The sequence below is a fragment of the Macrobrachium nipponense genome, chromosome 8, assembly GCF_015104395.2.
Source record: "Macrobrachium nipponense isolate FS-2020 chromosome 8, ASM1510439v2, whole genome shotgun sequence".
Lineage (NCBI taxonomy): Eukaryota > Metazoa > Arthropoda > Malacostraca > Decapoda > Palaemonidae > Macrobrachium > Macrobrachium nipponense.
In genome coordinates, this window is record NC_087203.1 from 66418435 (window position 1) to 66445813 (window position 27379).

Consider the following 27379-nt stretch of genomic DNA (forward strand, 5'->3'; position numbering starts at 1 on the left):
TATAGGCCTAGCAGCCTAAAACTTTTGAATCACGCGCCATGGGGGATGCTGGGAGTTCACGGATCAAGGTGTTGTTTTGTTTACAATCGTTACGCAGGCGCGCAAGCGCGAATTTCTTTTTTGCCACACTAAAAAGTATCTGTGACACATCTCGGAAATTATTTCGTCACTTTGACATAATTTTTGTACCATTGTAAACTAGCCGTTACATGAAGTATTATATATGAAAATGTGCGCATTTTTATGTAGAATACAACAATAAAATACTCATGATTGTAGCTTTTATCAGTTTTGAGATATTTTCATATAAATAACGATAATTGCCAAACTTTCACCCTTCGGTCAAATTTGACTCTACTGAAATGGTCGAAAAACGCAATTGTAAGCTAAAAATCTTATATTTTAATAATATTCAATCATTTACCTTAATTTTGCAACTAATTGAAAGTCTCTAGCACAATATTTCGATTTATGGTGAATTTATGAAAAAACTTTTTCCTTACGTCCGCGCAGTAACTCTTCTGAAAAAAATCATACATGCGATTGTGGTAATGTTTGCACCATTTTAAAATTAGCCGTTATATAAAGTTTTATATATGGAAATGTGCGCAATTTCATGCACAATACAACTAAAAACAACCCATGGTTGTAGCTTTTATCAGTTTTGAGATATTTTCATATAACGATAATTGCCAAAATTTCAACCTTCGGTCAACTTTGACTCTACCGAAATGGTCGAAAAACGCAATTGTAAGCTAAAACGCTTATATTCTAGTAATATTCAAGCATTTACCTTCCTTTTGCAACAAATTGGAAGTGTCTAGCATAATATTTCGATTTATGGTAAATTTATGAAAAAAAAAAAAAACATTTTCTTTACGTCCGCACGGTAACTCTTCCGAAAAAATCATATGTGCGATTGTGGTAATGTTTGCACCATTTTAAATTAACCGTTACATAAAGTTTTATATATGAAAATGTGCGCAATTTCATGTAGAATACAACAAAAAATAATTGAAGGTTGTAGCTTTTCTCATTTTTGAAATTTTTGCATATAAATCACGATAAATAGAAAAAAACCACGTTCGGTCAACTTTGACTCTACCGAAATGGTCAAAAAACGCAATTGTAAGCTAAAACTCTTACAGTCTAGTAATAGTCAGTCATTTATCTTCATCTTGAAACAAATTTGAAGTCTCTAGCAAAATATTTAGATTTATGGTGAATTTAAAAAAAAATCTTTCCTTCCCTCCGCGCGCGGATTCTCCGCCACAAATCTCCGAAATGCGTACGTCCCATTCTGGGAAAATTTGCTCCGTTTCATATTAGGCATTTCATAGAGTTTTATATATGAAAATGTGCGCAATTTCATGTAGAATAAAACAAAAAATATTTGAAGGTTGTAGCTTTTCTTATTTCCGAAATAATTGCATATAAAAAATATATATAAAAAAATTCGACAATCGGTCAACTTTAACTCATCAGATATGGTCGAAAACTGCAATTGTAAGCTAGTACTCTTACAGTATAGTAATATTCAATCATTTGTCTTCATTTTGAAAGAAATTGGAAGTCTCTAGGACAATATTTAGATTTATGGTGAATTTTTGAAAAAAATATTTGTTTACGTCCACACGTTACGAATTCATGCATTATTTTGTGATAATATTTTCTCTGTGTTGCTTTTATCGTTTTACAATGTGTTATATACCAAAATGATCGCAATTTAGTGTACATTACAACGGAAAAAAAGTAACTTGTTACCTTTAACCGTTTTGCGCACAGCGCGATTTGAATACAATTATATATGAAATTTCGTTTTTGCGCTATCGTATATCGCATTATTTATATATGATAATGATAATTTTTTTCATTTCTGATGGTTGCATACTAAACTTCAGCCAATGACAAAAAAAGGAGCCAAAAATGAACTCTTAATCTTGAAAACTAAGCGCGCTGTGATTTTTTGAAAATATATTTTCCGCTTCTGCGCTCACTCCGAAACCCCTCCGGCATACGGGAGACAATTTTTTATTTACCGCTCCGGCGTAAGAGGGTTAACCGCTGAATCATATTGTCTGAGTGTTGAATCTCTTTTGTCTGATTCTATGAACATGATATTACACGGATCAATACTCGCATCTTCTTGGGCTGCAAACTTCATGAAGTCCATAAAGTTAGGGTTTGTAGAATTCTTGAGGAAGCTGACACAGTTCGAGTTTGTACAACCTGTGTCAGTTCCGGGCGAGGGGATCCGTCTGGGTTGGAGCTTCAGCTCTAGGAGGAGCGGAAACCAGTTGTTTTTGGGCCAGTTGGGGGCCACTAGAGCTACTTGTCCTGTGAAGGAACGTAGTTTGTGCAACACTTTCATCAGAAGATTCACCGGAGGGAACAGGTAAATCTTCTGCCAGTTGTTCCAATTTATGGCCATCGTGTCTGTGGCGTAGGCTCGAGGGTCCAGGTTGGGAGCCACGTAGCATGGTAGCTTGTGGTTGGATTCTGTTGCGAATAAGTCTACTTGCAATCCTGGAATTTGATTGCAAATCCATAGGAATGAACTCTTGTCCAGAGTCCATTCTGATTCTAGTGGAGAGGTCCTGGAAAGAGCGTCCGCAATCACATTCCTGACTCCTGCCAGATAAGTTGCTGACAGGTGCTCAATGTTTCTTCACTGCTAAGGCAAATATTGCGATCAGCACGTGATTCAGCTTGCTTGCCCTGGAGCCTCCCCTGTTTATGCAATGGACCACCACTAGGCTGTCTGAAACTATCCTCACATGGCTGTTCCTGGCCGGAGTTAGTTTCTTTAGGGTTAGGAAAACTGCCATGGCTTCCAACACATTGATATGGAACTGGTGGAACGTATTCGACCATATCCCTTGAACCTTCTTGTGCTGAGACTATCCCCCCGACCACTCAGTGACGCGTCTGTGTGAATCGTCAGAGATGGGGGAGGGAAGTGCAATGGCACTGACATGGCTAGGTTCTTGTGTTTCGACCATGGGCGAAGTCTCTTTGCTAGTATGGGTGGAATTACTGAGAGTTTGTCTCTGAGATTGTTGTTGGCTCTCTTCCTCCAGACACGATTGATATCTTTCAATCTGGCTTTTAGTAGGATGTCTGTTACTGACACAAATTGTAGTAAACCAAGGATCCTCTCTTGGGTACGGCAAGAGGCCTTTTTGTTCCCGAGAAAGTGTTTTGTAGCCGCACCTATCTCTTTGGCCGTTTTGGGTGGAAGACATAGCTTGTGTTTTTCTAGGTCCCATTGGATTCCCAACCATTGAAAGTGGGAAACCGGTTCCAGCCGAGTCCTTGTTTATTTGAAAACCTAGAAACTCCAAGAGTTCTATCACTTTGGCTGTTGACCTGCGCCAATCCTCGACGGTGGCTGCCCAAATGAGGCCAGTCGTCCAGGTAGGCTACTAACATTACTCCCCTGGTTCTGAGTTCTTGGACGATCGTCTCTCCTAGCTTGGTAAATATTCTGGGTGCCATGTTGAGCCCGAATGGCATGACTCTGAATGAGTAAGCCTTATTTCCTAGCCTGAAACCTATGTACGGGGAGAAGTTCCTTGCTATCGGAACATGATAGTAAGCGTCTGTAAGACCTATAGAGGTGGTGACGGCCCCACGGGGAAGTAAGGTCCGCACCTGGGAGACTGTCAGCATGCGGAACTTGTTGCAAAGAATGTAGGAATTGAGTTTGGACAAGTCCAGAATGTCTCTTCTTTTGGCTGAGTGCTTCTTTGGGACAGTGAACAGATGTCCTTGAAACTTTAGGCTCTTACTTTCTTTATGGCCTTCTTTTGCTGGAGATCTTTGGTGTATTCTTCCAGGTCCGTTGTTGGGGTCTGGAAGAAGTTTACTGGCGGTGGCGGAGGACCTTTCCTCCATTTCCATCCCAGGCCCTTGGAGATTATACTGCGTGCCCAAGAACTGAAGGTCCAATGGTCTCGAAAAAAGTATAGTCTCCCTCCTACCTGCTGCCTTTCACTGGTTGGTTGCAGGTTTGTATCCCCTGCCCCCTCGAAACCCTCTGCCCCTTGAGCCGCTTCGTAGCCAGGAGTGGCCTCTGGCTCTACTGCTTCCAGCATGCCGGTTGTAGCCGCGAAAAGAACCACTGGCTTCGTAGACGGGGTTGAAGGTGGGGGAGGCCATTATGGCCGTAGAGGTCGAGGGCTGTTGGCCTTGTGGAGCCTGAAGCAGCACAAATTGTTGCTGTGGCTGGGCCTTTGATGTTGAAGGCTTCGCCATTTGGGCAAATGGGACTGCCTGGACTACTGGCTGAGGACGAGCGGGTTTGTAGGGCATGAACCTCCTTTGCCTCTTCTTTGCCCTGGCTTGCTGTCCGGTTGCTTCAAACTTGCGTTTGAAGGGGAGATCCCAACGGACTCGGAGGCTTTGGTTAGCTCTGGATGCCTCCCTCAAGACATTCTCTACTTCTTCTTGAGGGAATAGTTTATCTTCCCAGATCAAAGATTTGATTAATCTATTAGGCTCATGCCTAATAGAAGCCTCTGCTAGGACGTACTTCCTGCAAGCCCTTCTTGCGGCACCAAAGTCGAACAGGTCCGACTGATAAGTCTGTAACAGACTTTTTGTCAAGACCTGGAAGATTTGCTCGTCCTTATATGTAGAAGCTACCAACTCCATTGAGGTAACGGAGTTGATAGATCTAGCCAGTCTAGTCCTGGCCTCAAATTCTGATTTTATCATGTGCTCCGGAAGCTTGGGGAGCTTGTCGAGAACAGTGTTGAGGCACAGTCTGGGTCCAGCCTGCCGACAGTGAAAGTGGCCGGAGCATCTTGCCAAAATTCCCTGCTGGCAGGGAGGAGGAGGGAGGTAGCCTCTGTCTCTTTTAAGACTGGGAGGTGCTTTTCCTCTGTGATGGCTTGGAGGGTCAACTCCGTCACTTTGTCGGTGCAGGGTGACGGGACTTGGTCCGGCGTCACAAACATGGTATACAAACCTTTGTGAGGCGTCAACCTGGTGTTAACGCACTCCCAATCGGCCATAGTACGATCCCAGACAGCTTGGGCTTGTTCCTTTTGAAAGATGACCGTCTCCTTAGGAACCTTGTCTACCCTGACTAGTGCGTGCTCGGCTAGTCTGGCGAATCCCATGAAGGGAAACTGGAGACCTTCTGGGTGGAACTCTAAGTCCTCCAGTGGTCGGGTGCTGCACCCTTCAATGGTCAGTTTGCCATCCACGTATGGGGCATGCATGGCAAACCACCATGGGTTGTTCTTGTGAAAGGATGGGAGTTTTGAGGCATCCGGAACTCCCATGGCCAGCGCCGGAGCTCCGGAGTGGAGGAGGCCTGACATCATCTCCTTTATCAGTTTTATCTGTTCGACCACAATGTCAGACACTGACTGGCCGGAGGAGTGCCGCAAGGACTCGAATCTCTCATCAACCGCTTCCCTAACCTTCGACAACAAAAGGTTAGCTAGCAGGTCATGGTTAACTCCGGACTCCGCCGCCTTGGATTTAACGGACTTAGATCTCGATCCCTTTGCAGGGAGAGAATCCTTGGCAGCTGGCGTCTTATCAAAAGAGGTCGACGGCCTAGGGCCCGAAGACAACTTTGATGCCGCTGGCGGAGTTGGCTTGGATCCCTTGGGCAGGAATTTTGATTTAATAGTCTAGCAGATCTAGCACTATCCCAAGTAATAGGGGTGGACCTAGTAAAGCCCTGGAAGGAAGAGGTAGAGGAAGGAGTGGGACTGAGGAGGCTACCTGCCTCACTTACCTCGCCACTTACCTGCTCCCCCAGGACCATGGGTTCCGTGTGGATGCTGATGGCAACCACATCTCCCACCAGCTCTTGATCCTCCGGGAGGGTTCCTGTTGCTTCCCAGATGGCGTTGATGATGGGGACCGCCAGACTAGGATCTACTGAAGCCGACGGCGAATTGTTGAAGAGAAGGGTCCCCAGGCTGGCCTCCAGGATGTAGGGGCGTCCTGATGGAGCGTTCCTTCCATACCCGGAGACCCAGTGTCTCAAGTCCGTCTTGGCTTTCTGGCGGTTGTCATCGTCCGTCTGCGAGAGGGAAGGGAAATTAACACTCCCACCATAGACGGCTTATTTTGATTATATAAATTGCATGTGTAATACAATTTTCCTCAAGGGATTTCAGAAAAAAGGGAAAAGGGGGGGGGGTGATGTTAAGTGCTTACCTGGTCATTAACTAGAACCACACCATGTAGGGTGACTTCCCTTCCTCCGCTACGAAAGAGATGGAGCAGTTGGCATGGGACCGGCATACTTCGTGTCCCACGGGATCGCTGAGGGAGGCGGAGCACCCTTGCGCCAGGCAACGCACCTTCTGTAAGGGAAATTATTAATGAGCAACATCCCCTAAGGAGGAAATGGAACTTAAACAAGGTGAGCTCACAAATACTCATTAATGAATAATTCAGTGCATGCACAGTCTTAATGATAAGAGTATGCATAATCCACAACAATAGGCATGCAATTCACTGAATAAATTGTCTTTAAATTTCATGTCCGTTGTAGGTCGCGTCCACGGGTTCCAGGCAGGTGCCGATAGCCACTCTCTGATATCCGCCTGACTGTGAGGAGGGTGGACCTCAACTCTGTAGTCTGACTGGGCCGGAGGGCTACACATAGGTGTAAGCACCTACTAAGACCCCGAGAACGGAAACCGATCAACCGTAGGTTTATCGGACAACACCGGTGGCGGATGTGAGGGTAAGTCACTCTCCGTCGGTACCACAAGGGTCCGGAGTTAATATCTGTACTACTTTGCCAACCTTGGCTACACTCAGGTCTCAATGGCTTTTGTACTAGCCGTTAGCTGTGGAACCGCTGGAGATAGCGAGTCAGGAGAAGGGATTACCACGTCTGACGATGCTTACTCCGTTAAAAAAGGGGGGGGGGCGGGGGGCGGGAGTGGTTGAGGACAAGCCGCTTACCGCCATTCCACTGTTAACGGGGACGTAAGAGAGACCACGGAGTGTGTAAGTAAATACGAGCTGCGAGAGCTATGTACGCCATTGGCTGAGCTCCAGCAGTCTAGCGCAGGGCTATGTATTCCTTACTCGCCGCCCCTGCTCCTTCCCCACCTCCCCCCCAGTCCCTGATCTCCACCCCTCACTTATGTGTAACTCAAGCAGACGTCTCTCAGAAAGAGAACTAGTACCGCGAGTTATAATGGATCGGCTGAGCCAAGCCTATAAGGGAATGGGGGGGGAGGGGGGGGGTCAGACATGGATGTCTGGCTGCATGCCTGATCATAGGTGGCCAAACAACTGGTCGTGCAGGCTACCCCAGTAGGGGTAGAGTGGATGGAACCATGGCCCGTCGTGGTTGGTATCGTTACCGATTAGAGTGGCCACCCAATAGACGATGTGTAGGCTACCATTTGTAAGAGTGGTAAAACGACCTGGCCTATGGCTCGTCGTTGGTATACACATCGGTTAGGGTGGTCACCTATCGGAGGCGTAGGCTACCACTATAGGATGGTAGAGACTGGGTCCAAGGTTCACTTTGGTAGGATCACGACCTGAAGGGGGCCCTCGACTGAGAGGGATAGCCTACCGAAGGAGGCTAGGCCAGACTAATGCCAACCAGACCTTTATGGTACAGAGATATATTTTATATAATAGACTAACGAACATATAGTAATAATGAAGCAATATAGGAGAGTTGCAAAAGTGTTCTATGACCTACAAGAAGTAATTTGTACGGGATTGATTGATTGATCGAGGCCGCTTGGGGCACGATCTCTTAGAGTATACCTTGCTCCCTAAGCTCAATATCAGAACCCAGACCTCAACTAAACCTACTAAAACGGAATTTATCCATTTCAGAGTGGTCAGGAGGATAGATCCTTCAATTAAGGAGCTTTACTACCTTTCGGAATTATATGGGAGTGACGGTTACGTACAGTTAGCCTTTCTAATTAAAATACCTGGACTATACTGTTTTGGTGGCAACTCTTCAACCTCTTCAGTGAATTAAACACTAGTGTATTTACTATCTATTCGTGTAAAATACTAGTTCAGGCGGCCCTTGGTTAGCGGCAGGGGTTCCGTTCCTGGCCACCGACGCCAAGCGATTTTCGACGTTGAACGATTTTAAAGCCTACGGCCGCCGCACACCTTCTTTCAAAACTCTAGACTAGTCAAAGGCGCCGTAATCCCACAACGGCGCAATAAGTAAAATTATATTTATGCAGTATAGTACTATAGAATTTACTGTACAGTACATGTGGGTGTCTAGAGTATGTAAAGGTATAATAAAGTTTATACAGTGTACAGGTAGCTGTAGTGTTCAGGTTATGATCATTAGTCTTACGATAGTCTGATTTTATGAGAGATCAAATTACAATGGCCTAACTTTATCCATCTTCTAGTTACATAAGTTCAATAACAGCAAAAGAGAATGATGAAAGTGTGGTTTTAACGTTATACTCGTTGCATGAACGTGTACAGCCATGAACAACCGAATGAGAAACGACTTTTTGTTCCAAGTACAACCGAACTGGATAACATCTGTTTGGCTTGTATTTCGATCATCGTACTACAGTGCAACATTGCCGTATTTGTTATAAATGGCGTTATGTATAGAATAGAACTGAGATATCTTAATGTAATAACTTTATTCGCTATAGATCAGAGATCAATAGAGATTAAAGATCAACCGGGAAATATACCGTTAAATTTAAACCTAGTTATAACTGAAGCTGAGAAAACTGTTCAAGCTGCTAATGACTATTATTGTACATCGGCAAAAAGGATAAAACTGCAGTAAACGTCTGCCATCACACACAACTGTAGATAAAATTGGGATAAAATCATTTTAATCAAAACTACTGTGCTTGAAAGAACACATTTTACTGTTGGTTTCACGCCGATATAAGATAAATAACGTAAAGTTCGTAATCACGGAATAAAAGGATTAATTTAAAGGATTATTGCGAACGGAATCACGTGATTTTTTACGCAATAAACATGCCGCCAACGTAATCTGTTAACGAAAAAAACAGTAGTTCACATTCACAACGAGACATATTCAATAAATATTTCCAACTAAAAACACGCTGTATAAGGAAAAATAACTTTGTCTCATATAAGTCAAGTATATAGATATTCGTTTATGCTAACTAGAAGCAAGAGCATTCGCTCAGAATTGCGTTATGGTGAAACAAACTCGTATTCATCAGCTGATTTCAAACCACAACATTGACCGCTCCGCGGAATACGGGCGTAAGTTTGCCGTAGTATTTTAAAATACAATAATATGAGAATACATACAATATTTTTGGATACAGTGAAATAATGTATAACTTTTTAAGGGATTTATGGAAAAGATGCATAATTAATAAAATAACACAATGCATTTTTCGGAACTGGCGGACAAGAACGAACATGAAAAACCATCCCCTGACAACGTGGAGCGTAGTTACAAAGGCTGCCTTAATTTGTATTTTATTTCTGTACAAAAATGAAAATACCTTTACGTAATATATTTTCATACACATTTTAAACATAAAAGCATAAACATTTGAAAAATCGACACATCGATCGCTAAATTTGCACTTATTTTTATCTCGATATTTTACGGTAGTTTAGAAAGCGGCAGATAACGGCGGCATACAAGAACGAACTTGAAAAAAAACAACGTAGTTGATAGCTTGAAGGGAAGTTTCAAAAGCTGCCTTTTTATCATATTTCTACACAGAAATAAAAATACCCTATTCGTAAAACATTTTCATACACATTTTAAACATAAAAGCATAAACATTTATAAAATCCACACATCGATTGCTAATTTGCACTTCTTTTTTTTAAATCGATATTTTCGGAAGAGCGGCAGGCGGCGGCTTACAAGAAAGGACATGAAAAAATATCGTATTTGATAACGTGAAGGGCAGTTTCAAAAGCTGCCTTTGTATCATATTTCTGTACAGAAATAAAAATGCCTTTCACATAATACATTTTCATACACGTTTTAAACAAAAGCATGAACATTTATGAATCGACACATCCATAGCTAAATTTGCACTTATGTAACTCGATATTTTCGGAAGAGCGGCAGACGGCGGCATACAAGAACGAACTTGAAAAAAAAAAAACAACGTTGTTGATAACTTGAAGGGGAGTTTCAAAAGCTGCTTATTTATTATGTTTCTGCACAGAAATAAAAATACCCTATTCGTAATACATTTTCATACACATTTTAAACATAAAAGCATAAACATTTATAAAATCGACACATCGATCGCTAATTTGCACTTTTTTTACATCGATATTTTCGGAAGAGCGCCAGGCGGTGGCTTACAAGAAAGAACATGAAAAAATATCGTATTTGATAACGTGAAGGGCAGTTTCAAAAGCTGCCTTTGTATCATATTTCTGTACAGAAATAAAAATGCCTTTCACGTAATACATTTTCATACACATTTTAAACAAAAGCATGAACATTTATGAATCGACACATCCATAGCTAAATTTGCACTTATGTAACTCGATATTTTCGGCATAGAACAGCGTCAGAGGCATATATTTTAACCTAATACCTACGTAATAACTCTCCATAAAATTTGTTAATATAATTTGCATAACCTTTATGGTCTGAATGGCATTTCTACAAATGTATGGACTCGTTAGACAACGGCGCTAGCGGCGCTGTTAACTGAAATTTGTGCCGTAAAGATACCTTTAAAATGCCTTATTTTTTGAATGAATATTTTTGACGACCGCCGTAAAACCGATTCGCCGTTGAGTGATTGCGGCGTTAACCGCGGGCCGCCTGTATATGCAATTGTGAAAAACTTCCGTCGGAGAGAGAGGGAGAAAGAGGGGGAGAAAAAAGAGCCACCAGCTCTCTCTCTCCCTCTTGCTAAGTCCCATAGGCTACACTTAAGTAATGATAAAAACAATATTACCACCATAAAGCAACTCTCTCTATCTCCGACTTCGCAGGGCACACGGCCTGCTTTCTATAATGGTAATATACTAATACTATAAAAACATGTCAAGATTCCACGTATGCCCATAGTCAAGGGAAGAAAGAGCTAACAACTCCTTCTCTGATGTACGTCTTAGCTTACGGGCCATAGTATCCGAAAAAGACATGGGCGTGAACGTTATCTTGTAACATATTCTACAATGAAATGTATATATAATAAGAAACACAGGAATTGGGTACTTTGGTGTCTATATAAAATGAAAGTTGGAATTATGTAAATAAACAAAACATAGTACCCAACTCACGCGTTCCCGCTTGCGGTACCCAAGATGGTGGGGTGATGCCATGCTCCTGCAATACTTTTTACGGGACCACGGGCCATAAAACGTCCACAACTACATAATATGTGGAAAAACATAAACTGGGGTACTCAACTTAGGTGTAGGAGACATCTCGGAAGAGGCCATCGCACCAAAAGCGGTAAAGAGCGAGCAAGAAAAAACGCGTCACTTCTGAAAAAAGGTTTCTAACATGATTGCAGATGTCGCTTGCGTCGGGTATTAACAGTAGTAGTACGAGGGCGATGTAGGGGTGACTGTTGACTCGGCTCACCCCATATGGAGGTTTTTGAGAGGGAAGACTCTAAATGGCAGGAGACCTGTGAATAGTGGCTTTCACACGCTCCGAACTTTATACTGGACGCCCTTTGGGTGCTCGCGCGAGGGTAGTAACCTCTGCATACCAATGCTAGTTTTTTTCTCTGGTATACTTAGAAACTATTTATACTAGAAAAGTAGATAGCAGGATTCCTTTTCACCGGCGAACACAGGTCGACCCAGAAATGTTATTATCCTTGAGTAAACATGTACAGCCATAAACAACCGAACAACAGACATCTATTTTGCTATGAACAACGGAATTGGATAACAAAGCTGTTTTGCTTGCATTTCAACCATTGTACAATAGTGAAAAAAAAATTACCGTACTAGTTATGTTACAAATGACATTAAGTAGAATAGGACTGATATATTTTTACATTATATCCTTATTTGCTTTGGAAAAAAGATTGACAAGGAAATATACTGCTAAATTTAAGCTGCAAGTTGTAGCATGATAAGAGAGTTATTTCAGTATCTGAAGAAATGGGAATGACTTAGAGACATTCAAATAACAGAAAAGGGCATATGTCCAATAACTATTAAGAATTAGAAAGCAGTAGTATACTCATTCCAGATTTCTTTGTAAATTATAAGTTAATTAGTTAATTTTGTAAATTATAGAGTTAATTAGTTAATTTTGTAAATTATAAAGTTAATTAATTTCCTGGCATCATTCTCTCATTTTTTCCAGGGAGTTAGATCTTCTGAAGCAGATGTTCCCCAGTGGATGATGAGCATTAAGCAGAAACTAGAAAATTCTGAAACTCATCGCAATGTGAAACTCTTTCTCCTGCGTTTAATGATGAATACGTCTCATGTGTTTGCTCACTATGCAGCTCATTTTGTTATTCCCATTTTGTCTTGCATTGCTGAAGGAACTGTTGGAGACAGAATAAATTATTTTTTGTCAGATCTGGTAAGGACATGTCTTTTTTATTTTTTACTGAGACTTTGTTGTACATACATATTCCAAAGCTGATAGAATTTTCTTGTGTGTAAAAATTGTGAATTATTCTGACTGATTGGTGAAGTACTAATACCTATAAACTACGTACTGAGTGTAATAAGATAGCATATTTATGACTGGAGCTTACTGGTTGAAATATAACCAGTTGGCACTATGAAAGCTGGAAGTTTATTCTTCTAAAGAGGATAAACAAGACCGAACAGCTTCCTGGTTTTAGATATCTTTGTTTGTATGCTCCCAGGACCTAAATTTCCCCTTCGGAAACTGTAGTCAAACTTCACTTGGAATCTCTGTACTGTAATAGGAACCACTGTTTGGATTGTTTGGGCCAGGGCAGCTGCATTGCTGCTGCCTGATAAAAGATTGGTAATGTTGGGTTAAATGACCTTGATCCATAGGAGGAACAGAAACTTCAGGGGGAAGAGGGTAACCTCTTTTTGGCTTATCCTCAAGATTAGATTGTTACATGAGAGAGCCCAGATTTTCATTTTGGGGCCTGCTCCTCATATGAAACAAAATGTGGTGGCCTTAGGCCCTCCAAGTCCACTAGGAAGAGTTAGTCAGTTGGTTGGCAAAATAACAAAAGGAGCTGATTGAAAGTGAAAAGCAGAAACAGTGCTGCATGAAGCACAGTGTGAACAGCACTTCTCTATGGGCCAGCTGAAGTAGAACATCTCAACAGAATTGCTATTATGATTTTACAGCTCTTTTAGCAATGGTCCATATATTGCATATTTATTTAGTTTTCTGGGATTTTTTATGAGTTTTTTTTTAAAGGAACCTGTCTTGCTGTTTGTAGCTTGCCCTCATATAAATTATTTTTCTGATAAACATGTTTTGGTGTAGTACACTGTTATGTACACTTGTCTTTGTTTTTTTGTGTTACAGCTTGTAATGCTTTTGAATTGGGGAGAAGAAGGAATACCCGAAGATAGTATTCTTGGAAAGAATATTGCTAATCGTGTTTTCTTACGCCTCTGCAAATTCCTGCCACATAATCGGGCAGACATCTTTAAATACAATATAGATGTTATCAGGTATGCTAGACTCCTTTTGTTCAGTTGAAAAAATGAGTGTTTAATGTTGAGACAGCTAATTAAGTTTGTCAAATGTCATCATGGTGAGCTGTATGTATGGTAATCATTTGCATTTTTAACCAGCTGAGATTTTGTCATAAGTGTCAAATTGTGTCTGCCTGAGTCAAGCAATTTTTTATTGGTTAAATTTGTTATTTATTTATTTATTTATTTTTTGGTTAAGTTACTTTTCATGCCAGATGGTGGTAGTGTTATTTTGAACCTGAAATGTACTTTATCACAGTATGTTCTAAAATGTAGAACAACTGGAATGTATAAAATCTTGAGTTGAACTTGAAAACTAAAGTTTCTATACTTTGCTGTAAAATGGCATTAGCCAAAAGTGAAGTAACCAAGATACTTTAGCAAAATTCATTTTACTGTGCAAGATGCATTTAATTATTACCATTGATGCCAGCTATTATGTAGGAAAGCATAAGGAAAAAGGTTCTGAAAATTTTATAGCTCATTTACTGCCTGGTTGCTTGCTCAGCTGGATAATGGTGATTCTGAGATCTGCCCACTACCTCCTTGCACTCAGTAAGCATTATCTAATTTTGTGCACAATTTTTCCTGGGGCCATTTTTTATTAACATTCCTTTTAGTGTGTTATTATAAGAAAAAACATGTTTAAGAATAACCTCAAAGATATAATTACAGACTTAAATACAAATTAGTTGCCTTAGATATATTTTCTTTGTATATGTATGTTTAACCCTTAAATGCCGAAGCGGTAAAATAAAAATGGTCTCCCGTGTGCCGGAGGTGTTTCGGAGTGAGCGCAGAAGCGGAAATTTTTTTTTTTCAAAAATCACAGCGCGCTTAGTTTTCAAGATTAGGAGTTCATTTTTGGCTCCTTTTTTTGTCATTACCTGAAGTTTAGTATGCAACCATCAGAAATGAAAAAAATTATCATTATCATATATAAATAATGTGATATATGATAACGCAAAAATGAAATTTCATATATAATTGTATTCAAATCGCGCTGTGCGCAAAACGGTTAAAGGTAACAAGTTACTTTTTTTTTGTTATAATGTACACTAAATTGCAATCATTTTGGTATATAACACATTGTAAAACGATAAAAGCAACACAGAGAAAATATTATCACAAAATAATGCATGAATTCGTAACGCACGGACGTAAACAAATATTTTTTTCAAAAATTCACCATAAATCTAAATATTGTCCTAGAGACTTCCAATTTCTTTCAAAATGAAGACAAATGATTGAATATTACTATACTGTAAGAGTATTAGCTTACAATTGCAGTTTTCTACCATATCTGACGAGTTAAAGTTGACCGAATGTCGAATTTTTTTATATATATTTTTTATATGCAATTATTTCAGAAATTAGAAAAGCTACAACCTTCAAATAATTTTTGTTTTATTCTACATGAAATTGCGCACATTTTCATATATAAAACTCTATGAAATGCCTAATATGAAATGGAGCAAATATTCCGAGAATGGGACGTACGCATTTCGGAGATTTGTGGCGGAGAATCCGTGCGTGGAGGGAAGGAAAGTTTTGTTCATAAATTCACCATAAATCAAAATATTAAGCTAGAGACTTCAAATTTGTTTCAAGATGAAGATAAATGACTGAATATTACTAGACTGTAAGAGTTTTAGCTTACAATTGCGTCAAAGTTTACCGAACGTGGTTTTTTTCTATTTATCGTGATTTATATGCAAATATTTCAAAAAAGAGAAAAGCTACAACCATCAATAATTTTTGTTGTATTCTACATGAAATTGCGCACATTTCCATATATAAAACTTTATGTAACGGCTAATTTAAAATGGTGCAAACGTTACCACAATCGCACGTATGATTTTTTCGGAAGAGTTACCGTGCGGACGTAAAGAAAATGTTCTTTTTTTCATAAATTCACCATAAATCGAAATATTGTGCTAGAGACTTCCAATTTGTTCGAAAATGAAGGTAAATGATGGAATATTACTATTATATAAGAGTTTTAGCTTACAATTGGGTTTTTTGACCATTTCGGTAGAGTCAAAGTTGACCGAAGGTTGAAAATTTGTCACATCATTTTTTATATGAAAATATTTCAAAACTGATAAAAGCTACAACCATGGGTTGGTTTTAGTTATATTTTGCATGAAATTGCGCACATTTCCATATATAAAACTTTATGTAACAGCTAATTTTAAAATTGTGCAAACATTACCACAATCGCATGTATGATTTATTTCGGAAGAGTTATCGCGTGGAAGGAAAAAGTTTTTTCATAAATTCACCATAAATTAAAATATTGTGCTAGAGACTTCCAATTAGTTGCAAAATGAAGGTAAATGATTGAATATTACTAAAATATAAGAGTTTTAGCTTACAGCGTTTTTCGACCATTTCGGTAGAGTCAAAGTTGACCGAAGGTTGAAATTTTGGCACTTATCGTTATTTATATGAAAATATGTCAAAAGTGATAAAAGCTACAATCATGAGTATTTTATTGTTGTATTCTACATAGAAATGCGCACATTTTCATATATAATACTTCATGTAACGGCTAATTTAAAATGGTACAAAAATTATGTCAAAGTGACGAAATAATTTCTAAGATGTGTCACAGATACTTTTTAGTGCGGCAAGAAAGAAATTCGCGCCTGCGTAACGATTGTAAACAAAACAACACCTTGATCCGTGAACTCCCAGCATCCCCCAAGGCACGTGATTCAAGAGTTTTCGGCTGGTAGGCCTAAAAGTATTTTTCCGCGAATTTAAAAAAAAAACTTTTGTATGTCGACGTAAAATACGTCCAGTCGGCACACGGGAGACAAAAAATGTCGACGTAAAATACGTCCAGTCAGCGTTTAAGGGTTAATATGTTTTATGAATAAGTTGTTGTTTACCAAAGATCTGAATGTGGTTAGCTTTCGCCCTGTATAAACCTTTAATTGTCTGTGTGTGAGCAGTTGGGCTTAATCTTTTTTATTCTTAAATTGTACGCATGTTTATGCTTGTTTGGAAAGGTTACTCATTCTCCAGGTGTGTCAGATTCTAGCTACTAATCTCCTTATAATCCCTATCTGTCACTTATACGACCTTTCCTGTACCCTCAATTTCTCATGTAAGTTCGTTTGTCTGCTAAGTAAAGGATGTCGAGTCGAAAGATCTTGCAGAAACTCCGTAGTTTATTATTCCTTCGTGGCTTATACCTTTATTTATGTATGTATGTATGTATATACCTTTAAGGATACTAATGTTTAGGATTACTTTGAAATTATATTAACCCTTTAACGCCGATTGGGATGTATTAAACGTCGACATAAATTGTCTGTCGGGTGCCGATTGGACGTATAGTACGTTGATAAAAAAAGTTTTTCTGGGTCGACCTGTGTTCGCCGGTGAAAAGGTCCTTCTTACTACTTTTCTGATATAAATAATTTCCAAATATACCAGAGAAAGTTAAACCATTGGTATGCAGAGGTTACTACCCTTGCGCGAGCACCTCAAGGGCGTCGTGTATAAAGAAAGGGCGTGTGAAAGCCACTAAACACAGGTCACCTTCCAATTAGATTACTCCTTCGTCAATACATGAACACGGGATGCGCCGCTACAGCGGTCTCAACCACACCGCTCCGACTCCCCCAGCCCCCGCCCGATGCGAGCGCCATCTTACATCCTTCTTTTGGACTCGTGAGCATAGTACTCTTTCAAATTGGGCCTGTGTTTTTCTGCCAATTTTGGATTTATTTCATCATGGCTGAAGCTCTACCTTCACCTGGACCAATGTTAAGTACCATAATTTCTGTTTTCATTAAAAACAGCTTATGAATTGGTATAATCCACATAATTTTGGGGTTTTTATATGAGCATGGTACCGGCCATGTGCAAACAACCGATCGTAAACAAAGCATGTTGGTTTCAGTCTGCCCCTACGTGTATTTTGAGATTGCTATTCGCTTTCTTCTTTACTGCCACATTCGATCGTACGTCTCACAGTGTTATTACTGTTCCAATTAAAATTCAGTTTAATTTACATGAGATTGTTCGTATTAACGGAGTTCATGGTATTGGACGTCACGAGTCCCGTTATTATTTTCGATAGTCTTGATTAAGCGAGGAAGAGAGCTCCTTTGGACAGTTAGAAGTAGTTGGTATTTATTAACATCTTACATGTCCAAGCATTATCTTAAAGCGTTGAGAAGATTCCTTGCCGTTTTAGTCTATAAGGTGAAACACCGCGACAGGCCAAACAGGCCGCGGTGACGGTTGGCCTTCCGTGGTGTTTTACTTTAGTCCTCCCTTCCTCGCTTACTCATGTTATTTATTTATGACTATCCGTTTATTATTTTTTTTTTATAGTTTATGATGAGAGCTTTTTCGTTCATATACGAATTGTAATAACTACTGTCTAGTACTGGAAGAGGCTGGATACCTCCCCCTCTTTTCAGTTACCTTGTAGTAGCCCGCTTGAACACTATTGCTAGCAAGGTTGGATTATTTCCCCCTTTTGTTAGACTCAGTTAAGTACTATCTTAACAGTTCTAAGTACATAGGTTACATGGAATTGGGGAAAGATTTCTCCCTTCCGTGTTCGAGAGAGGCTGGATTGATCCCCCTCTTTCGTGGCCTTATAGTACGTTTAAGCTTGGCTTCGTATTAAGGTTATTAGGCTTTAGTTTAATCTAGATAGACTCTCATATTTTATGTTTTCATTCAAGGTAATTCCATTGCTTTCATACTTGAGCTAGGCTGTGGTACCATTCTCGAACATAGTTAGCCTAGGCCTCTGTTCTTGGTCCAGACCGATAACATTGTATCATAGTGTACCACCAGGTTTTAATGCCAATTATAAACGTGGTCTTGGGAAACCACTTTCCATAGTGTTCCCCGACTTTACCAAAGAATTAACTTTAATGGGTATTTCTATCTTTGGTGGTCCGCTATACGTTATCTCGAATGGTCCATTAACATCGTGGTTAAGATCAACCACTATCGGCCGCCATTTGCGTTTCTTACGGTATTCCTCCCAACATGTTCTACCATTAGCCCCCCCTCCTTTCTTCCCCCGCCATGGCTTGGGGAAGATAAGAAAGGGTAGAGTGGTAGGTAATTCAATAAGAATTACCTTACGGAACTCCGTTCGCCGGAGCTCCGCCGATGGAAACTCCGTCTTTTTAAGAGGTTACCATTAGAAACGTTAGTTAATTTTATCATGTTTTATGAGATGTTCTGTTCATCATCTCCGGCATTGCCTATGTCGATTGGGAGCACCTCCCCTCGATAGGCTTTCCGGTTTCTTGATATGGTACCCATCCTCAGCTCTGGTAGTATTGCTCCGGTGATGTATTTCACCGGAGATTAGCAATATTAAGAATAATTCGCTAAAAAGAAATGTGGATCTACCTTGTTGATACTGGATTTTCAATTTCTCCGGAGATCACCGGACCTCCGGGATATAACGGAATAAAATTGTGAATCCTTCTATTTAACGTACGTTACACTCTCCATTTAATGGTTTTAGCTCCGGCGAGCCTTTTACATGCATGCCAGGTTAAGAATACTTGCATGCTCTATTTTCTAAGTTAGTCTATTTTCAATAAGGAGAGTAGGTACTTATTTAAAATATATTACAGAAAGTCCGTTGCGCCTTCCAAGGATGTCCAGGGAACTTCAATGATCTGGTGGGACATGACTGCTGCCGGTCCCACGCTCATTGTTTGATCTCCTTCATATCAGAAGAAGGTCAGACCCCGTACATGGTCTGGTTCCCGGAGTCTTGTGCGTGGTGCTTTGAATTGACCTCAATCTTGTTGAACGATGAGGTAAGATCAAGTAACAAATAAGTACACAATTCTTTCTTGTTAGGTTAATATAGACATATTTCTAGTTTAATTGTTAGTCAATACGACCCTTTTAATCCTATCCCCTCTTACAGGCGGATGAGGAGAGTTTGAAGACGGCCAAGGCAAGTCTTCGGCAGTGGGTGTCCGGATTCGGCCGCAATGCTCCACAAGGCTGTCCTTATGTGCTGGATAGCACTTTAGCAACCCGTTTGTTCCCGGTTCTCCGTCGGCTGCTGTGAAGAACGAAGTAGCTGCTCCTATTATGGAAGCCATTCGAACGGCTATGGCTCCAAACCAAGAGGACCAACAACTGACGGGAGATGTGGCTGCTCTGGACATTCATCTGGAACCGATGGATGAGCAAGTAAGTGGCGTAGAGGTTCCGGCAGGATCCTTCATTTCACCTACCCCCTCTTCTTCTTCTTCTTCATTTTTAGGTTTTGATAAATCTGTTCCTTCACCTTGGGAAGGTTCTAGGTCAGTCCGACCCAAGGTTAAGCCCTTGAAGGCACCAAAGCCTTCATCGAAGGCTTCTAAGTCAACTCCGTTGGCGAAATCAGCGTCGCTCCGGCCCCTAGGCCATCGACTTCGTATGATCATCGCCAGCTGCCAAGGCCCCTCCTCCTTCTAAAGGACGAGGGGTAAGTCCGCAAATCAAGACGACGGAGCTTGACTTGCAATCTGACCTCCTCGTGGACAAACTTTTGTCAAGATTTAGAGAAGTAGTGGATGAGAGAATCCCTCCTACTCCGGCTCCCACTACAGCCACACAGTCGGTGACTGATATAGTGGCGGAGCAGCTAAAGTCGATCAAAGACATGATCGCAGGTCTGCTCCAATCCGGAACTCAAGCTGCTCCATCGGCAGTTCCGGATGCATCAAAACTTCCGCCGTTCGATAAGACCAAAACCCTTGGCGTTTGCCCTCCATGCTCCATACTTGGAATGGCATTAACATTAACCCCTTGAAGGTCCTGGGTACTCGACCGTTGTCGGATTTCGAGTTTTACCCAGAAGGACTCCAGTTTCCTTTCAATGGGTTTGTCCGACTGACGGAGAACGCATTAGTCAGAATGGATAAAGTTCCTAAAGAAACAGTTATTTTCCCAAAGGAACAAGCCCAAGCTGTCTGGGCTCGCATTCTGACTGACTGGTTTGTACAAATACTAAACTAACTCCACACAAAAGGATCGTACACTATCTTTACGATCCACAAGACATCTCTTCTCCGTTCAACTGATAGATCACGGAGCTAACAATTCAGGCAGAGAATGATGATCTGCCGATGCAGACTCTCAAAGAGACGGACGCTACCTCCCTCCTCATGCCAGCCACTAGAAAATTCTGGCAGGACGTTCCGTCGACTTTCACAGTCGGGAAACTAGACGCAGACTGTGCGTCTTCCCTGTTTTCAGAAGACTTCCGAAACTGCCGGAGAACTTACTTAAGGCAGAGTTTGAGGCAAGATCAAGGTTGGCTAGGTCCATCAACGCAGTGACATCACTGGATGTTGGTTGGCCTTCGAATATATAAAGAAGAGCAGCTCCTTCAAGGTATTAGCGAAGAGTCTTTTACAGACTTATCAGCTAAGGCTTCCACCGAATTCATTGCAGCCATGGAAGGAGCTGCAGGAAAGCATGTATTAGCTGAGGCGACTATTAGGCACGAGCCTAATAGACTGATCAAATCTTCCTTCTGGGGAAAGAATCTCTTTCCTCAAGAAGAAGTAGACAAGGTGCTACAGGAGGCGGCCAGGACAAACCAAAACCTTCGAGTTCGTTGGGGTCTCTCTTCCAAACGGAAGTTCGACCCTACAACGAAGCACCAGAACCCGAAAAAGAAACAGAAATATTTTACTACTTACAAGGGGTTCCGTAGTCAGCAACGCCAACAAGCAAATCCTCCAGCCCAGGCGTCGAAACCTTCGACATCAAAAGCTCCTCAACCACAACAATATGATTGTACCCGCACCTCAGGGCGGACAGTCACCAGCCACAGCAGCATGGATGTCTTATCTCCAACCATTTAACCCGGCCTACGAAGCCACCGGAGCCTTTCGAGGATATCCTAGACAATCCGGTGGTAATAGAGCTAGAGGACAGTTCCGCCAACGTGGCGGACCTAGAACCAGAGGCGCAAGGGGTGGTAGAGGATACAAGCCGACCCATAATCAATGAGAAGGACCGGGTAGGAGGGAGACTGTACCGGTTCAGAGATCAATGGACCTTCAGCCCTTGGGCACACAGTATTGTTTCCAAGGGTCTGGGTTGGAAGTGGATGAAGGGGTCCCCCCACTCCTCCGGTGAATTTCTTTCAGACACCTACACCAGATCTGGAAAGAATTACACCAAAGATCTCCTACAGAAAAGGCTATAAGAAAGTAAAAAGCCTAAAATTCCAGGGACGTCTGTTTACTGTTCCAAAGAAGAATTCGTACAAAAGGAGAGTAGTTCTGGACTTGTCCAAACTGAATTCTTACATTCTCTGCGACAAGTTCCGATATCGCTGACTGTCTTGCAGGTACGGACCTTACTTCCCGTGGGGCCGTCACACCTCTATAGATCTTACAGACGCTTATTATCATGTTCCGATGGCAAGAAATTTCTCTCCCTACCTAGGCTTCCGCTTAGGCAGAACAAAATCCTAATGCACTTCTAAGGTGATGTAGTTCGGCCTCAACATTGCTCCAAGGATAATTTAACGAACTAGGAGAGGACAGTATTAGCAACAACTCAGGCAACCAAGGAAATTAATGCTAGTAGCCTACCTAGACGATTGCCTCATTTTGGGCGAAAACAGTGGAAGAATGCCACAAAGCAACAAACAAAGTAATTCAGTTCTTGCAAAGTCTAGGATTTCAGTTGAATTTGAAAATCCCGGCTACAACCAGCAAGTCAGTTCGATTGGCTGGGTATTCATTGGGACTTGAAAGAGCACAAGCTATCTCTTCCACCCAAGAAGGTCAAAGAGATAGCATTAGCAACAAAACAATTTATCAAGAACAAAAGGATAACAAGGCGAGCTTTAGAAAGAATTCTCGGCTTACTCCAATTTGCCTCAGTAACAGACGTCCTACTGAAAGCCAAACTCAAAGACATCAATCGAGTTTGGAGAAAGAGAGCAAAGATACATTTAAGAGACAAGTATCTACAATTCCCTCCGTTTTAAGAAAGAGACTACTCCCATGGACACAGTCCAAGAAAACTGACCAAATCAGTTCCTTTACAAATAAATTCCCCCTCCTCAAGTGACGATTCATACAGACGCGTCACTCAGTGGTTGGGGGGTGTTACTCACAACACCAAATGGTTCAGGGAACATGGTCACTCAAGATGAAACAATTTCACATAAATGTGTTGGAAGCAATGGCAGTGTTTTCTAACCTTGAAACAATTGCATCATCACAAGACAAGGCATGTGAGGATAGTCTCAGACAATTCAGTGTAGTCCACTGCTAAACAGAGGAGGTTCCAATCACCCAATCTGAATCATGTTCTAGTAGCAATATTTCCTTGCAGCAAAAAGAAACTGGTTCCTGTCAGCAACACATGTGGCAGGAGCGAAAAATGTTATAGCGGACGCTTTATCGAGAACCAAGCCTTTAGAATCGGAGTGGTCCCTAGACATGAATTCGTTTCGGTGGATAACCAGACTAGTTCCAGATCTCCAGGTAGACCTGTTTGCGACATGCACCAATCACAAACTACCTTGATACGTAGCCCCAACCTGGACCCTCAGGCCTATGCCATGGACACATTAGCCTTGGACTGGAACCACTGGCAGAAGATTTATCTGTTCCCTTCCTCCAGTGATCTTCTGATGAAGGTATACACAAACTACGTTTCTTCAAAGGATCAGTAGCCTAGTAACACCCAACTGGCCCAAGAGCAATTGGTTTCCGCTCCTACTAGAGCTGAAACTCCATCCCAGACGGATCCCACATCCAAAGTTGACACAAATAGTCCAAACTCAGACTGTGTCAGCTTCCTCAAGAATAGCTCAAACCCTAACTTTGTGGACTTCATGAAATTTGCAGCTCATAAAGATGCAAATATTGATCCGGAGAACGTCTTATTCATAGAATCTGACAAAAGGGATTCAACGCTTAGGCAATATGATTCGGCTGTTAAGAAGTTAGCGGAGTTTATAAAGAATTTGGATATTCTTCAAATGACCCCAAATTTGGCCATTTCATTCTTTAAAACCTTGTTTGATAAAGGCCTAGCCGCTAGTACTATTACTACGATTAAGTCGGCTCTGAAAAAGATTTTTCAGGTTGGATTTAACATTAATTTAGCAGATTCTTGTTTTTCATCCATTCCCAAAGCTTGTGCTCGACTTAGACCTACAATTCATCCTCAAAAGGTCACTTGGTTTTTAAACGATGTTTTGAAACTAGCCTCGGATACCAACAACGAATCTTGCTCTTACATTTCTCTGCTGAGAAAAACATTGTTTCTTACAGCCATGGCCTCAGGTGCCAGAATATCAGAATTAGCAGCTCTCTCACGTAATCTTGAGAACTTAGATTTCATCCCATCAGGAGAAGTACTGCTCTCTCCGGATAGGAGTTTCCTAGCTAAAATGAAGATCCTCAAATAGATGGTCTCCTTGGAAAATTATACCTCTACCTCAGGATACATCCCTGTGTCCTGTGGTAACTCTTAAAGCCTTTTTAGCTAGATCCTCCTCATGTTCCTCCGGTCCTTTATTTTCCAGAGAGCAAGGGGGTACTATCTCCATTCAAGGTATTAGACAGCAAATACTCTACTTCATAAAACAAGCTAATCCAGAATCTTTTCCACATGCTCATGATATTCGGGCTATAGCTACCTCAATTAATTATTTTCAAAATATGAATTTTGATGACCTTAAGAAGTATACGGGTTGGAAATCTCCCCGGGTCTTTAAACGCCACTACCTAAGGAATATTCAAGCCTTAAAATTTTCCACTATAGCGGCGGGGAGTTTAATCTCTCCGGACTAACTTTCCTTCCTTCAATTTCGTCCCATTCCTTATACTTTCACCTTTTATACCTGCCACCTCGCCACGATGCCTCTCACCTCGGTAGATCAGATTCAGCCATCCAAGTATCATGCTTTCCTCTTCAGAATATCGATCAATCTTGGATTGTGCTTAATCCTACCTGTATATATTGTATTAAGAAATGTATATGAGTCTTTTACATTTTTTATTTATGTATGCATATTTAGTGATTAAGTTATAATATAAGTTATATTCTTAAGTTTAGACATTAAGTTTATATACTAGTGATAATTACTTAATGAAGATTTATCTATTAATGATGTTTTCGTTATCCTTAGTATTATTTTGAATTCATGAGCTTGGAAGGCATTCTCTTGTATTTTTTCACCGGCGAACACAGGTCGACCCAGAAAAGGGATTTTGACGTAGGAAAAGTCTATTTCTGGGGAGAGACCTGTGTCGCCCGGTGAAACCCTACCCTTTTTCCCATCCCATTCCTTTCCAAGCCATTACTGAAATCTATTACAGAAGGATGTAAGATGGCGCTCGCATCGGGCGGGGGCTGGGGGAGTCGGAGCGGTGTGGTTGAGACCGCTGTAGCGGCGCATCCCGTGTTCATGTATTGACGAAGGAGTAATCTAATTGGAAGGTGACCTGTGTTTAGTGGCTTTCACACGCCCTTTCTTTATACACGACGCCCTTGGAGGTGCTTCAGCGTTTTTTTGAGGAGGTAGTAACCTCTGCATACCAAATGGTTTAACTTTTCTTCTGGTTATATTTTGGAAACTTATTTATATCAGAAAAGTAGTAAGAAGGACCCTTTTCACCGGGCGGGCACACCAAGGTCTTCTCCCCTAGAAAATAGATTTTTCCTCTGCAAAATCCCTTTTATAAAAATTTGCGGAAAAATACTTATAGGGCCTACCAGGCAAAAACTTTTGAATCACGCGCCTTGGGGGATGCTGGGAGCTCACGGATCAAGGCGTTGTTTTTTTTACAATCGTTACGCAGGCGCGCAAGCGCGAATTTCTTCCTTATCGCACTAAAAAGTATCAGTAACACATCTCAGAAATTATTTCGTCATTGACATAATTTTTGCACCATTTTAAATAAGCCGTTACATGGAGTATTATATATGAAAATGTGTGCAATTTCGTGTAGAATACACAAAAAAATACTCATGATTGTAGCTTTTATCAGTTTTGAGATATTTTCATATAAATAACGATAAGTGCCAAAATTTCAACCTTCAGTCAACGGTCGAAAAACACAATTGTAAGCTAAAACTCTTATATTTTAGCAATATTCAACCATTTACCTTCATTTTGCAACAAATTGAAAGTCTCTAGCACAATATTTCGATTTATGGTGAATTTATGAAAAAAGCTTTTTCCTTACGTCCGCGTGGTAACTCTTCCGAAAAAATCATAAATTTTTTTGTGCGATTGTCGTAATGTTTGCACCATTTTAAATTAGCCGTTACGTAAAGTTTTATATATGGAAATGTGCGCAATTTCATGCACAATACAACTAAAAACAACCCATAGTTGTAGCTTTTATCAGTTTTGAAATCTTTTCATATAAATAACGATAAGTGCCAAAATTTCAACCTTCGGTCAACTTTGACTCTACCGAAATGGTCGAAATACGCAATTGTAAGCTAAAACTCTTATATCTTAGTAATATTCAGTCATTTACTTTCATTTTGCAACAAATTGGAAGTCTCTAGCACAATATTATGATTTATGGTGAATTTTTGAAAAAAAAAAAAAAAAACATTTTCTTTACGTCCGTGCGGTAACTCTTCCGAAAAAAATCAGAAATTTTTTTGTCCGATTGTTGTAATGTTTGCACCATTTTAAATTAGCTGTTACATTAAGTTTTATATATGAAAATGTGTGCAATTTCATGTAGAATACAACTAAAAATAATTGAAGGTTGTAACTTTTCTCATTTTCGAAATATTTGCATATAAATCATGATAAATAGAAAAAAAACCACGTTCGGTCAACTTTGACTCTACCGAAATGGTCGAAAAACGCAATTGTAAGCTAAAACTCTTACAGTCTAGTAATATTCAGTCATTTATCTTCATTTTGAAACAAATTTGAAGTCTCTAGCACAATATTTAGATTTATGGTGAATTTAAAAAAAAAACTTTCCTTCCCTCTGCACGCCGATTCACCGCCGCAAATCTCCGAAATGCGTATGTCGCATTCTCGTAATATTTGCTCCGTTTCATATTAGGCGTTTCATAGAGTTTTATATTTGAAAATGTACGCAATTTCATGTAGAATACAACAAAAAATAATTGAAGGTTGTAGCTTTTCTCATTTTCGAAATATTTGCATATAAAATAAAATATATAAAAAAATTCGACATTCGGTCAACTTTAACTCGTCCGAAATGGTCAAAAACTGCAATTGTAAGCTAAAACTCTTACAGTATAGTAATATTCAATCATTTATCTTCATTTTGAAACAAATTGGAAGTCTCTAGAACAATATTTAGATTTATTGGTGAATTTTTTTGAAAAAAAAAACAAAAAACTTTTTACATACCGCGGCCGGTTATGAATTCATGCATCATTTTGTGATAATATTTTCTCTCTGTTGCTTTGATTGTTTTACGATGTGTTATATACCAAAATGATCGCAATTTAGTGTACAATATAACAACAAAAAATTAACTCGTTAGCTTTAACCGTTTTGCTCACAGCTCGATTTGAATACAATTATATATGAAATTTTGTTTTTGCGCTATCATATATTGCATTATTTATAAATGATAATTATATTTTTTTATTTCTGATGGTTGCATACTAAACTTCAGGCAATGACAAAGAAAGGAGCCAAAAATGAACTCATAATCTTGAAAACTAAGCGCGCTGTGATTTTTTGACAAAAATATTTTTTCCGCTTAGGCGC

General features: G+C 40.3%; 1 protein-coding gene across 1 annotated transcript in view; it reads left to right on the forward strand.

The window, feature by feature from the left end:
• LOC135222815 (DNA-dependent protein kinase catalytic subunit-like) overlaps positions 1–27379 on the forward strand; it is a 763170-nt gene that overhangs the window by 481797 nt on the left and 253994 nt on the right. The window contains exons 33-34 of the mRNA XM_064261121.1: positions 12293–12517; positions 13457–13605. Of these exons, the coding sequence (XP_064117191.1) occupies positions 12293–12517; positions 13457–13605 (374 nt within the window). The remainder of the gene's footprint in view (positions 1–12292; positions 12518–13456; positions 13606–27379) is intronic.